Raw genomic sequence first — 14254 nt, 5'->3', positions numbered from 1 at the left:
TCTGGTGACAGGGGCACCGGACCGTCCTGGCTGCTCCCTGCTGACCAGGGACGAAGGGGGGGTGGGGGGGTTACAGGGCAGAGGCGGGTCGGGGGGCGGCCTGGTTCAGGCGTGGAGCAGGCGCTGGTTTACAGTCACCAGACCATCTCCGTTCTCCGGGAGTGGGTGGACTTGAGGAGGCAGGGGACTAGGAGAACAAAGACACAGATGAGAACTACCCTGTTTCCCCGAAAATAAGTGTCTTATATTAATTTTTTGCTCCCAAAGATGCGCTAGGTCTTATTTTCAGGGAATGTCTTATTTTTCCATGAAGAAGAATACGGTACACATTTATTATTAAATGAAAATAAAGGAAATTAAATTACCTGTATACGGTACGGTAGTACGGTAGTTGTCAACACAAACCAGACAAACTGAATCCTACAGTATCAAGAATTTACTCATTTATTCAATGACAATCATGTCATCATCTTCTGGAACATCCTCCTAACAATCCAATTCCTGAGTTTCCTGGTAAATTTCTTGTGACTCCATTTCTTTCTGAATCAGTGGACCAAATCTCTCATGTTTAGCCTAGGAGGGCCTTATTTTCTGGGGGATGCCTTATATTTCACTCAGAAGGAAACCTGAAAGTAGGTCTTATTTTCGGAGGATGTCTTATTTTCGGGGAAACACGTTACTGTAGTAATCACTGACCTAGGAGATTAAAGGTGTGGCCTATGCTTTACTTTAATTCAGCCAGTTTGGCCCTAAACTGGTTTGGCTCAGTGGATAGAGCATCGGCCCGCGGACTGAAGGGTCCAAGGGTCCCAGGTTCAATTCTGGTCAAGGGCATGTGTCTTGGTTGCAGGCACATCCCCAGTGTGTGTGTGTGTGTGTGTGTGTGTGTGTGTGTGTGCGCGCGCACGCAGAAGGCATCTGATCGATAATTCTCTCTCAACTCTCTATCCCTCTCTCTTCCTCTCTGTAAAAAAAATCAATAATATATATATATACACACACACACACACACACACACACACACATATATATATATATATATATATATATATATATATATATATATATATTTATTTTTAAAGAAGAAGAATCTTTTACCCTTTGAGACAGCATGGAGTGTTGTGGGCGACCTGCGAATGACGACCACCACTCAGCCACATTGGGATTTAGGAAGCCTTTATTACGAACTTGAGTCCGGGCTCCTGTGTCGACTGACACAGCAGTGAGCAACGAGAGCCCCGACCACTCTAAGCATGCTACTTTCATCCCCGTCTTAGGGAGCCTGGCAGATCACGATTGGCTAAAGTTTTAACAAAGAAAGGTCAGTTATAAGCTATAGAAAAATTCCACTAGTACGGTAACATTTAAAGTTCATACAACACCTGGGGTGGGGGGTTACTTTCAGCTTAAGCAGTCTCTGTCTGACCTGGTGTGGTCTGTTTGTCCTGCCTTGCGGCTATTGGACACAGGACATGCCTGCCTGGAGGTTGAGCCTTGCAACACAACTATTTTAGTATATGTGCTGCCGAAGCGAGCACTGCAACAGAACTATTTTATGGACAACAGTTAAGCTTAGCTAAAGCGTCTCATGCTACATTCTTTGTTGTGGGTCTGGTTGCTCGTTCCTTCCCTGGCCTGGAGCCCTGCCTCGACTGGGTCTTGCCGGCCACAACAGGAGGGACCAGGAGAGCACCACGCTGAGTGAAGTCAGTCAGCCAGAGAAAGAGAAGTAGAACATGATCTCACTCCTACGTGGAATCAAATGAACTAAATAAACTGATGTACGGCATGGGTCAGAGGCACAGAAGCATGGAACAGAGTGCGAAACCTCGGAGGGAAGGTGGGTGAGGGTGGGTGGGTAGGCGGTAATCAACCAAAGACCTTGTATGCACATATGCATAACTTACAGACACAGACAATAGGGTGCTGAAGACCCGGGCTGGGGGAAGGATGAAGCTAGCGGGTTCTGATCTATGGGGGGGAGGAGAAGGGAGAAGGGGACATTCGTAATACTTTCAACAATAATTATTGAAAGAAAAAAGAGTAGAGACTGATTATCCACCTGGTTAACAAAAGACTGGCACCACAGTGTCAGGAGCCAGTCTCACACACACACACACAAAAAAGAAATAAATGGAAATATATATATGCATATTTAAATTCTTTGTTCAATTACAGTAGTGGACATTTATATGCCTAACAATAAAGTCTGGTACCTGATGACACTATACGTAATTAGTACAGCGCCATTAACTATATTTCCTATGCTGTATTTTACATACTTATACATCCCATGACTGTTTTTACAACTGCCAATTTGTAGCTTAACCTCTTCCTCTTTTCACCCAATTGCATCTGGCAATATAAAAATGTTTTCTGGCCCTGGCTGGTTTAGCTCAGTGGATAGAGCGTCAGCCTGTGGACTGAAAGGTCCCACGTTTGATTTCGGCCAAGGTCATACGGGCTCAATTCCCAGTGGGGGCATGCAGGAAGCAGCTGATCAATGGTTCTCTCTCATCACTGATGTCTCTCTCTCTCCCCCCCCTCCCTTCCTCTCTGAAATCAATAAATATTTTTTAAAAATGTTTTCTGCATCTAGGAGTTTGCTTTATTTTTTTCATTAGATTCCACATATTTGAAATCATACCACTTTTGTCTTTCTGAGTTTGATTTATCTTTGGCTCAACCTAGGCAAATGGCACCTTCCTATAGGGTACACTCCAGTGTTGGTGCACTGAACAAATGGCATATATTAATACTTGCCCATTTGCGGCAGTTCTCCCATTTTAAATCTGTGATACCCGATAGGGTATGTTCTTCAGCTGATGGCTTTCTCACATTCACTGCCCTTATAAGATCTGTTCCTACTGTGAATTCTCCGGATGTAACGGAGGCTAGACTTTGGTAATGATTTCCTACGTTTGCCACAATCATGAGGCCTTCATCCGATGGGAGGTGGTGTTTTAGGGCCGGGCGTTAAGGGTAAATAATTCCCACATTCTGCCCTAGCCAGTTTGGCTCAGTGGATAGAGCATCAGCCTGCAGACTGAAGGTTCTCGGGTTCAGTTCCGTTCAAGGGCACATGCCTACGTTGCAGCCTCAATCCCCAGTAGGGAGCATGCAGGAGGCAGCCAATCAATGATCCTCGGTCATCGCTGGTATTTCAATCTCTCCTTTTCCTTTCCTCTCTGTAATCAAATATATATATATATTTCAAAAATAACAGTTTCCCACATTCTAATACTCACCAGGCCTTTATCCAGTGTGAACTCTTCGGTGTTTAATGAGGCTTGGTTTATGGCTAAAAGACTTTCCACACTGGCTACACTCATAAGGCCTTTCTCCAGTGTGAATTCTCCTGTGTTTGACGAGAGTAGAATTTTGAGTAAAGGACTTTCCACAGTCACGACACTCGTAAGGCCTTGAACCACTGTGAACTCTTTGGTGTTTAATGAGGGTTGAGCTATGGCTAAAAGACTTTCCACACTGGCTACACTCATAAGGCCTTTCTCCAGTGTGAACTCTCCTGTGTTTGATGAGACCAGAATTTTGAGTAAAGGACTTTCCACAGTCTCTACACTCATAAGGCCTTGAACCAGTGTGAACCCTCTGGTGGTTTAAGAGACTGGAGCTGTAAGTAAAGAATTTCCCGCATTCACTGCACTCATAAGGCCTTTCCCCCGTGTGAACTCTCCGATGCTGAAGAAGTGCAGAGCTTTGGCTAAAAGACTTCCCACATTCGCTGCACTTATATGGCCTCTCTCCACTATGAACTCTGGAGTGATCGATCAGGCGGGACCTCTGAGTAAAGGACTTTCCACACTCACTGCAGGCATGGGGCCTGGAGCCAGAGTGAACTCTCTGGTGTCTTATGAGACTGGAGTGGTGGGTAAAGAACTTACCACATTCACTGCACTCATAAGGCCTCTCTCCTGTGTGAACACTCCGGTGTTGAAGAAGTGCAGAGCTTTCACTAAAGGACTTCCCACATTCACTACACTCATAAGGCCTTTCTCCAGTGTGGATTCTTCGATGTTTAATGAGGTTGGGCTTGTTGCTAAAAGATTTTCCACATAAGTCGCACTTGTGAGGCCGCGCTCCAGTGTGCACTCTCCGGTGTTGAATGAGGCTAGAGCTCTGCCTAAAGGACTTCCCACATTCCGCACACTCGTAAGGCTTTTCCCCAGTGTGAACTCTCAAGTGGTCATTAAGACTGTATCTTTTGCTGTAACATTTTCCACATTCACTGCATATATATCCTCTTTCTTTAGAGAGAACACTCTGGTGCTGAACAAGCTTGCGTTTGCAATTAAAACCTTTCGTATATTCTGAATCAGACAGAGATTTTCCGTTGTGGGAGTCTGCAGCACACTCCGTTCCACTGTTTGACTTCTCCCTGGTGTGTGGGGCCTGATGCTGGAGAAATCCTGAGCTGGCCAGGAAGTCCGTCAAAACCTCCTCACAGGAACCGGATGTCCCCGACACACAGAATTTGCAGTCCTTTACCAATGAGGCTCTCTCCACGTGGCCTCTGAAGCACATCTCTCCCGTGAGCTGCTTCTGATGCTCACGTTCTGTGCTCACATCCAACTGTTCCTCACATGCCCCCATCTGGTACAGCTTCTGCCCAGGATGCGTTCCCGGGTGCCCAGTGAAGTGCAAAATGTCTCCCACGTCCACACCACACAGCTCACAAGGATGGGCCTCCGAGGGAGTCCTGACCTCTGACACTCCTTGTAAAGAATTTCTGAGCTCACAAGGGGCCTCCTCATTCTGGGCTCCATGCCTACAACCTGAAAGTGAAAAGTGCTGGTTAAGTGCATGTTGCCTCTGGAGGGAAGGGGCAGTCCTCTCTCGTGTGTCTGACACACCCAGGAACGAGTCCATGGCATTGTGTGCAGGACGAGGGAGTGAGTTCACGCTGAGGATGGGGCTGCTCCAGTAATGGGCCATGAGGAGCACAGACTGGGGGAGGCCTCATGAGGTGAAGGACCCAACCAGGCAGTGTACACAGAGAGCAGACACAGGGTCCCCAGTTCACTTCAACAACGGTTTCCCTTCAGAACCTCGCTACTGGTGACACACAAAAGCTGTGCAGACGTGTGTGTTAACCCTGCCATACCGCTGTACTGATTTTTCGGTAATTTCTGAATCTGCCACTATACGGCTGAACCTAATTTTCGGTTCTTTGCCTACTACGTGAAAAAAAAATGCGACACAAACTAAAAATAACCAACCAATTATGGTCAAACCTCATGATCAGCCATTGCAAATGTCTGCCCCCATGTATTTGAATGGACTTCATGTGGTTTGACGTGAAAAAATTCTGAAAATTCACAATGAAACGGGCGGCTGACGAACCAAGCAATTCAACAGGAAAGGGAAGTAGGTCTAGGCTTATTACAGTCCACCAGGTGATCGACACTTTGGTTGATTCAGACTCTGAGGGGTCAGAATTTCATCACGAACACGTTTCCAGTTCAAGCGACACAGACAGTGAGAGCTTGCGTGATGAGGAGAATCTTGAACCTTATAGATCTAGAGCTAGATCGATAGTAAGAGAAGGGGTGTGTGTCCCTAAAACAGCTGATGGGGGAGATCTAGGTGGTGATGAAGGTTGGACAAGGAATTTTGTATCACCAAATACAGATCTGAATTTCACTGAGGATGGAAAAGGCCCAGTGAACATTCCTGGATCTATCACAGAGGAGAGTGAACCGATTGACTTTTTATCCTTGTTTTTTTGGATGATACTTTCTGGCCCACCAATTGCATATAGCAAAGCTCTACTCCTACAGAGCCAAACATTTCAAGGATGCCAGTGGAAGAAATGAAGGCTTTTCTTAGACTGGGGATCTATGTGGAATAATTACATATAAAGCCCAGCTGTCGGGATTATTGGACAAATGAGGGCTCTGACTTGGTTGGGCTTACTCCCAGATTTCGAAATGTTATGACTCGAGACAGATTCTTGGCCCTTTGGAGTTTTTTACACACACTCGATGAGGAAGACACAGATATCGATAAGACAGATGGAATAAAGCTAGGCCTTTCTTGGAAAGTCTGCTCCCCAAGTTTCTCCACTTCTATCTGCCAAAGCAACACTTGAGCCTAGATGAGGGGATAATCCTGACAAAAAAACCGCTTGGCCATCAAGCAGTGTATCAAGGATAAGCCCACAAAGTGGGGCATCCAGTCTTTCCTTCTCTGTGAGGGTGAGACTGGCTACATTTTGAATGCAGAAATCTATACCGGTGCTTCACCGATGCCTTTAAAGGTTTGGGCGTAGTAGGAAATACAGTTGTCTGTCTCCAGACCTCCTGTGCAATGGAAAATAAATCTCATGTGCTCGTCATGGACTGGTTCTACAGCTCTGTAACCCTTGCTAAATATGCACTGTCAGAATTACACACAGGAATTGTGGGAACCCTGTGGCAAAAGAGGAAGCAGTTTCCTAAGTCGCTGAAAAGTGTAAAAACACTTGCTAGGGGTGACAGTCACTATCTATGTCAAGAAAGTGTAACATGTTTAGTTTGGCAGGATAGAAAGCCCATCCCATTTATTTCAAACTATCACGATCCAGCCCAAAATGTAATGAAAAACAGAAAAAATAAAGATGGCAGTGTGCAAGAAATACAGATGCCACAGCTGGTGAAGGACTATCATAAATATTGATACATGGGTGGCTGTGAGAAAAATGACCAGATGACCCGCCTTCACCGGTCTGGTTGTCATTGCTGCTGACCCCAGAGGTTTTTCATAAAAATTTTTATGTGGGCCAGTTATAATTCTTATATCTTGTATGCTTCAAAGCAGCAAGCTGCTTCAAAAAAGCTAGTTTATTTCACCAGATATATTCAGAAACTGTGCTTGCAACTTATCGGTGTATACAGGACATCAGCCCACCGCCACCCACTACAGGAACCCTGCCCTCAACGATGATTCCAGGCAATCATTTTCCAGAGATTCCCCCTGGGGCACCGTCTAATCATATCTGCGTTATGTGAATGGAAAGGCACTCCAGGTACAACAAGCAAAATCCTGGAGTGTCTTACAATCCACGCAAGAAGGTGAAGAGCAACATCTGGTGCTCACTCTGCAAGAAGTACCTCTGTTGAAACAAGGCTCATCCTGCGGGGTGGATTGGCGCACAAAGGTGGAATATGGGCACCAGATGAAAGGTAGACCTATTTTCAACAATGTCTCCAGGTTCCATCTTATTCTAACCACTTGTTTGCATGTAACTAACATTTTTCTACTTTAAGTTGATGTTCTCTCTTTAATGCTCAGGAGCCCAGGTATAGGGGACAGTTAGGTTCAGGGCCTCAGGTTTGGTAGGGTTAAGGGGCAAGAAAATACAACTATAACAGAACAGCTGGCATTCAGGACTTTTAGAAATATGCACACACCTCAGGACACAATGCACAGGGGCCAACGAGGAAAACACCACAGATGGAGTGGTGAGAAAAACAGGCTAGACACACAGTGCAGAGACGTGAGGCTAACCCCAGGCTAGAGGTTAGGGTAGCCGAAGCCGGTTTGTCTCAGTGGTAGAGCGGCAGTCTGCGGACTGAAAGGTCCCAGGTTCGATTCCGGTCAAGGGCATGTACATTGGTTGCGGGCACATCCCCAGTAGGGGGTGTGCAAGAGGCAGCTGGTCGATGTTTCTCTCTCATCGAGGTTTCTAGCTCTCTATCTCTCTCCCTTCCTCTCTGTAAAAAATCAATAAAATATATTTTAAAAAAAAATATATATATATATATTTTTTTTTTAAAAAAAGAAGAGGTTAGGATAGAAGTGACAAGTGATAGGGCTGAGAAATCGGCAAAGAGTCCAGAAAGGGGAAGGCCAGACAGAAATGAAGTATGGTCCTTGGCATGGACATCAAAACAGTAATCCAGCCCTAACTGGTTTGGCTCAGTGGAGACCTTGGTTGTAGGCACATCTCCAGTGGGGGGTGCAGGAGGCAGCTGATCAGTGTGTCTCTAATTGATGTTTCTAACTCTCTATCCCTCTCCTTTCCTCTCCATAAAATAGCAATCCTATATAATAAAAGCCTAATGTGCAAATTGACCCAATGGTGGAAAGACCAGAGAAACGGCTGGTGGCTTTGATGTGCAGTGACAACCAAGGGGCAGACGCTGGACAGGAGTGCCCCTAGCCTGCAGGCCCCAAGCCAGCCAAGGCGGGTGCCAGCACCTTCCATACCCCTTCCCCACCAATTATCCTGCTGGTTGCCCCATAGAGGGAAGCGACTGGCGGTAGCAGTGGGGGGTGGGGCCAGTAAGCAGGCAAAGCCAGGCCAGAAAAAGCAGGTGCCACTGCCCACCCCATCACCCTGCTGGTCGCCCCACAGACGGACCCTGATCGCCGGGCAGGCCTAGGGCCCCTGCCCCTGCATGAATTTCATGCACTGGGCCTCTGGTAAAATATATTTTAAAATGACAACAAGAACAAAAAAAACAGCCGAAGCCGGTTTGGCTCAGTGGTAGAGAGTCGGTCTGCAGACTGAAAGGTCTCAGGTTCAATTCCGGTCAAGGGCATGTACATTGGTTGTGGGCACATCCCCAGTAAGAGGTGTGCAGGAGGCAGCTGATCGATATTTCTCTCTCATCGACGTTTCTAGCTCTCTATCTCTCTCCCTTCCTCTCTGTAAAAAATCAATAAAATATATTAAAACAAAAAAACAAACAAAAAAAACAGTAACCCAACAGAATGGTTGTCTGGTAGGATTTGAACACAGCACTGGCATCACACCCTCCTCCAGGAGCCACTCCTAACATTTTGCTGAGCCTGGCTTCATGTACATCCTATGAAACACCTCTTTCTAACCCAACCCAACTCCCTCAGTGAGCAAATGCATGGCACCTTATACGGGTACTAAGGGAAGGACAGCACACACGAGTAGCCAGCACCAGCCCAGAACAAATCGGCACGTCACAGCCAACAGAAAAGAAAACCAAACACCACACAGAGAACAGGGTCTCGCAAGACCAGCCCACAGCACACGGGAGGGGACCCTGTCAGCCATGGGGACTCCTGGCCCAGGCTGGCCTGAGGCAATGTCTGCTAGCGGGAGGCACAGGAGCTGGCGCACCGGGCCTGGGGTCTGCACGGAAGCAGTAACCTCTTATTGGCAAAACTGCTGTTTGAAACTCTGCTGTGTTCAGATGGTCCCTCGTTCTGCGAATTAGCTCTGCTTTTCAGCTTCTGTGAACACGTGCTTCACGCTCGCTTGAACACTTGGGAAGTCAAGCTTGGCTGCCTGACCCTGCGGCTAGTCCTCCGACGCCAGGGGCCGATACGCCCAGCCCACCTCTCTGCCAGGGTCTCTTAGTTATCTGTACTCCAGGCTCCTAAAAGGTACAGGCCCTGGGAGGTGCCTGCTGAGCATACACAGGGCTCTTTTGAGAACTTGCACAAGGGACCGGAAGCCCCTGTGTAGGAGAACAGAGACATCAGAGCAGTATGACGGGACCACTCCCTCCTTACTGCAGCTCAGACTTCGGAAGCAACATTCCCCCGAGCCTGCGGCGTCATAAAAGCCTCCAGATTAATCTGCTTACGGGCCTCGGAGATTCACTTGCTGGTTTACGACATAACAGAGCAAAGTCATTCTGTCAAAAGTCAGGGAGAAGCAATTCAGGTGTATCCCATGGGCTCATCGGAAGACTTCTGACCCTGATTCCTTCACAGCACATATGGGGCTCTTCAGGGAAGGAGAGGGCCATGCAGAGACCTCAACCCAACTAAGCACAGCACCTACCCAGGGGACTAACTAAGCATAGCAACTATCCAGGGGACTAAGCAAAGCTCCTACCCAGGGTCTAAGCACAGCACCTACCCAGGGGACTAACTAAGCACAGCACCTACCAGGGGTCTAACTAAGCACAGCACCTACCCAGGGGTCTAAGCACAGCACCTATCGGGGGACTAAGCACAGCTCCTATCGGGGGACTAAGCACAGCACCTATCCAGGGGTCTAACTAAGCACAGCATCTATCCAGGGTCTAAGCACAGCACCTACCCAGGGGCCTGGGGAAGAAATCTGAGGACAGACCTGCTACTGGGGGAAAAGGGAAGGGCAGACGTTACTGCCCATGGAATGGGGGGGGGCGGGCGATGTGTGTTTGAAATCCTCACCCAAGGAGGTTATCAGTGTCAGGTTCTCCAGCATCACATCGTGGTACAGGCGTCTCTGAGCCTCATCCAGGAGCTCCCATTCCTCCGAGGAGAAGGACACGGCCACGTCCTCAAAGGTCACCCTGCCCTGGCGAGATGGGGAAGGCTGAAACCAGACAAGGCTCCTCTCCCGAGAACCCACAATCCTTTCCCCCAAAACCTCCCTGCTCCCCCCCCCCCCCCCACACACACACTCTGTGCCTGTCCTTCTCCCAGTCTCCCCAGCTCAGAGGACAATCCCCGCCGAAACCGGTGTGGCTCGGTGGATAGAGTGTCGGCCTGTGGACTGTAGGGTCCAGGGTTCGATTCCAGTCAAGGGCATGGACCTTGGTTGTGGACACATCCCCAGTAGGAGGTGTGCAGGAGGCGGCTGATTGATGTTTCTCTCTCATCAATGTTTCTTTCTTTTTTAAAAAAAATATATATTTTATTGATTTTGTACAGAGAGGAAGGGAGAGAGATAGTTAGAAACATCGATAAGAGAGCGTCATCAATCAGCTGCCTCTTGCACACCCCCTACTGGGGATGTGCCCGCAACCAAGGTACATGCTCTTGACTGGAATCGAACCCGGGACCCTTCAGCCCCCAAGCCGACGCTCTATCCATTGAGCCAAACCAGTCTCGGCTCTCATCAATGTTTCTAACTCTCTGTCTCTCTCCCTTCCTCTCTGTAAAAAAATCAATAAAATATATTTAAAAAGACGAAAAGAAAAAAACAAAGGACTATCCCCATCCTGGAGCCACTGTGGCCTCACGAGCTCAGGGTGGACAGGGTCCCGCCTGGGCCCTTTGTTCCCCAGGAGGAGACCAGAAGCTCCCTATACACTCAGCTCAGTTCTGCCCGGAGAGCCACACGGCCTGCGGCCAGCTCAGGCATCACCGCCCAAGGGGGGTTTAATGGGCTGACGGCGATGCCAGCAGCACCTTCACTTGACCGTTGTGTGGGGCCGGGTCCTGAGCTCGGGGTGTCTCCAGGCTCTCGGGTTCCCCAGATTGGGGACCAGCTCTCCAAGGCCGAGAAAAGACAGTGGGGGACGAGGGGGCAGTGCAGGATGGGGTCCTTCTACTCGCCCTTCCCTGTGGTCCTGAAGTGTGGTAGCAACCATCCTTAGGTGAGGACGGGGGTTTGAATGTGAACCCTGCTATCCTGGCTTCAGCACGCGCTGACTGGCTTAAACAACAGGAAAGCTCCCTCAGCTTCCAGTCTGAGACCTGGAGGCTGAGGCAATTCTGTGCCCGGGGCCCAGGGCCACAGGAGACCGATCCCCTCAGACCCAGGAGCTCCAGGAGTAGAAGCTGCAGATCAGCTTTATTTACTAATTTATTTTTACTTTTGCAGATAACCTTCATTTATTTATTTTTATTTTTGCAGATAACCTTTATTTATTATTATTTTTTGCAGATAACCTTTATTATTTTTTGCAGATAACCTTTATTTACTTACTATTATTATTATTATTTTTACAGATAACCTTTAGGGATGAACTTTGCTCCGTTCTGCTTCTGTACTGCCTGCTTTCACAAGATGGGTCCACATTGCCATGTCCAGCAGGATGTGGTCGGGAGCGACCCTGCGGGCTGTTCCCAGCCTTTAGAATTTAGAGCCAAGGGAAATGCTTATGGTAGACCTTTCAAAGGACTGCTTACGCCTGGAGGAAAATGACAGCGGTCCCTTTAAAGAGGAGGCAGAGCCCACCTGGACAGTTCCCTGGAGCTACTGAGGCTGTGGGAATCAGTCTCCTGTGGTCCTGGGCCCCGGGCACAGCAAAGTTACCTTTGTGAGCCTCCAGGTCTCAGTCTGGAAGCTGAGGCAACTACCCTGTTTCCCCGAAAATAAGACAGTGTCCTTTCGTGTCCCATCTGGGGTGCCAAAAAAGAAAAAAGAAAAAAAGACAATGTCTTATATTAACTTTTGCTCCCAAAGATGTGCTAGGCCTTATTTTCAGGGGATGTCTTATTTTTCCATGAAGAAGAATACGGTACACATTTATTGTTAAATGAAAATAAAGGACATTTATTACCTGTATACGGTACAGTAGTACAGTCGTTGTCAACACAAACCAGACAAACTGTGAATCCTACAGTACCAAGAATTTACTCATTTATTCAATGACAATCATGTCATCATCTTCTGGACCATCATCATAACAATCCAATTCCTGAAATTCCTGGAGAATTTCTTGTGACTCCATTTCTTTCAGAATCAGTGGACCAAATCTCTCATGTTTAGCCTAGGGGGGCCTTATTTTTCGGGGGGAATGCCTTATATTTCACTCAGAAGGAAACCTGTAAGTAGGTCTTGTTTTCAGAGGATCTTATTTTCGGGGAAACACGGTAGAATGGCAGGGTTAAAATTCAAACAGCAGTTTTTCCCTAAGGATGGTTGCTACCATACTTCAGGACCACAGGGAAGGGGGGGACCCTGTCCCTCCCTGGCCCCGACCCCCACCCTCACCGTCTCGACTTGGAGCCTGAGAAAGTCCTTTGAAAGGACTGCCTACACCTGGGGAGGTCGTGAGTGTGGACTCCACCTGCGTGTGGTCTCTCGCGGCCGTCCTGGCCAGTTCAATAAATCATTGCCTCCTTTTTAAAATCAATTAGCAGCCTTCGGTGGCCTTATTATCATTATTATTATTATTTTAAAATATATTTTGTTGATTTTTTACAGAGAGGAAAGGAGAGGGAAAGAGTCAGAAACACCAGTGAGAAACATCCTGCACGCCCCCCACTGGCAAGGTGACCAGACATCCGGCCCTTGGCGGGACAGTCCGATTTTCACCCATTTGTCCCGCGCGTTACAAATCGTTAAAAATCGGGACTGTCCCGCCAAAGGCGTCGGGACGTCTGGTCACCTGACCCACTGGGGATGTGCCTGCAACCCAGGTCCATGCCCTTGACCAGAATCGAACCCGGGACCTTTCAGTCCGCAGGCCGACGCTCTACCACTGAGCCACACCGGCCAGGGCCTTTGCCTGCTTTTTAAAGAAATCACCCAGCAGCCTCCCGCGGTCTTATTTTGACTCCAGGGTCCGACCCCACAACAGTCCCGCCAGCCCTTCCGCAGCCGCGGGGCGGGGACCCCGGGGAGGGGCCGCCGCCTCCCGGACCCGCCGACCCCCGCCGCCGTCCCCCGGCCCCAGCGCCCCCGGGCCTGACCGGCCCCCGCGCCCCGGGGCCTGACCGGCCCCCGCGCCCCCGGGCCTGACCGGCCCCCGCGCCCCCGGGCCTGACCGGCCCCCGAGCCCCCGGGCCTGACCGGCCGGGCGGCGGAGCGGGAGGCGGGACGCGCTCACCTCAGCCGGGCGCCGGGGCGCGGCCGCCGCCATCGGACCTGCGGGCGGGGCGGCACCTCCCGCCCCGAAGCGGGTCCCTCGCGGGGCCGCCGAGCCTCACGCCCGCGTCCGTGCGGCGGGGAGAGGCTCCCGCCGCCTTCGGAACCGGCACCCGGATCCGGACCGGACCTAGCGCTCCGAACCTCCGGCCGACAAACCCCACAGGGACGAACGGGCCGCCCTTGGAGTCGCAGGAAGTCCCGCCCTCCCGCATTGCGTCACAAGCGACAGCCTTTTTTTTCTGTCCTCATTGGCTAGGGGTGCTGCCGCTCCACTCTGGGCATTCTGGGAAATGTAGTTCCTTCCCTAGGCTGCAGGAAAGGCAGCGAGGGAGGGAGGGGGGGAAAGGGCTTAATTTGCAGGACTCAGGCTCAGCAGCGAGGTTTGCAGGGAAGTGGACTATCCAGGTGGGCTCTGCCTCCTCTTTATTTTTATTATTATTATTATTTAAAAAATATATTTCATTGATTTTCTACAGAGAGGAAAGGAGAGGGATAGAGCTAGAAACATTGATGAGAAACATGGATCAGCTGCCTCCTGCACACCTCGTACAGGGGGTGGGCCCGAAACCAAGGTCCATGCCCTTGACCAGAGTCGAACCTGGGACCCTTCAGTCCGCAGACCGATGCTCTGTCCACTGAGCCACACCGGCCAGGGTCTCATGGTCTATTTCAAGGCAAAGGCATGCACTCCCCATCACCACGCCCCTTCCTCAGTCTCTGTAAGTTTGGTCAGGACAA

General features: G+C 49.4%; 1 protein-coding gene across 2 annotated transcripts in view; it reads right to left on the bottom strand.

Annotated features, from left to right (window-relative positions):
• LOC118712380 (zinc finger protein 154) overlaps nt 1-13704 on the bottom strand; it is a 280454-nt gene extending 266750 nt beyond the window's left edge. The window contains exons 1-3 of one of the 2 annotated variants that reach the window (XM_036426087.2): nt 13476-13694; nt 10144-10288; nt 3216-4793 (exon numbers count right to left, since the gene is read on the bottom strand). In XM_036426087.2, coding sequence (XP_036281980.2) covers nt 3256-4793; nt 10144-10288; nt 13476-13508 — 1716 coding nt within the window. In that variant the 5' untranslated portion in view covers nt 13509-13694 and the 3' untranslated portion in view covers nt 3216-3255. Of the gene's footprint in view, nt 1-3215; nt 4794-10143; nt 10289-13475 lie in introns of those variants that run through there. The other variant, XM_045577315.1, reaches the window with a different exon arrangement.
• Between the last annotated feature and the right edge of the window lie 550 nt (nt 13705-14254).

Source organism: Pipistrellus kuhlii, unplaced genomic scaffold (assembly GCF_014108245.1).
Source record: "Pipistrellus kuhlii isolate mPipKuh1 unplaced genomic scaffold, mPipKuh1.p scaffold_m20_p_89, whole genome shotgun sequence".
In the NCBI taxonomy this organism is placed as follows: Eukaryota; Metazoa; Chordata; class Mammalia; order Chiroptera; family Vespertilionidae; genus Pipistrellus; species Pipistrellus kuhlii.
This window is presented reverse-complemented; position numbering and strand designations above follow the sequence as displayed.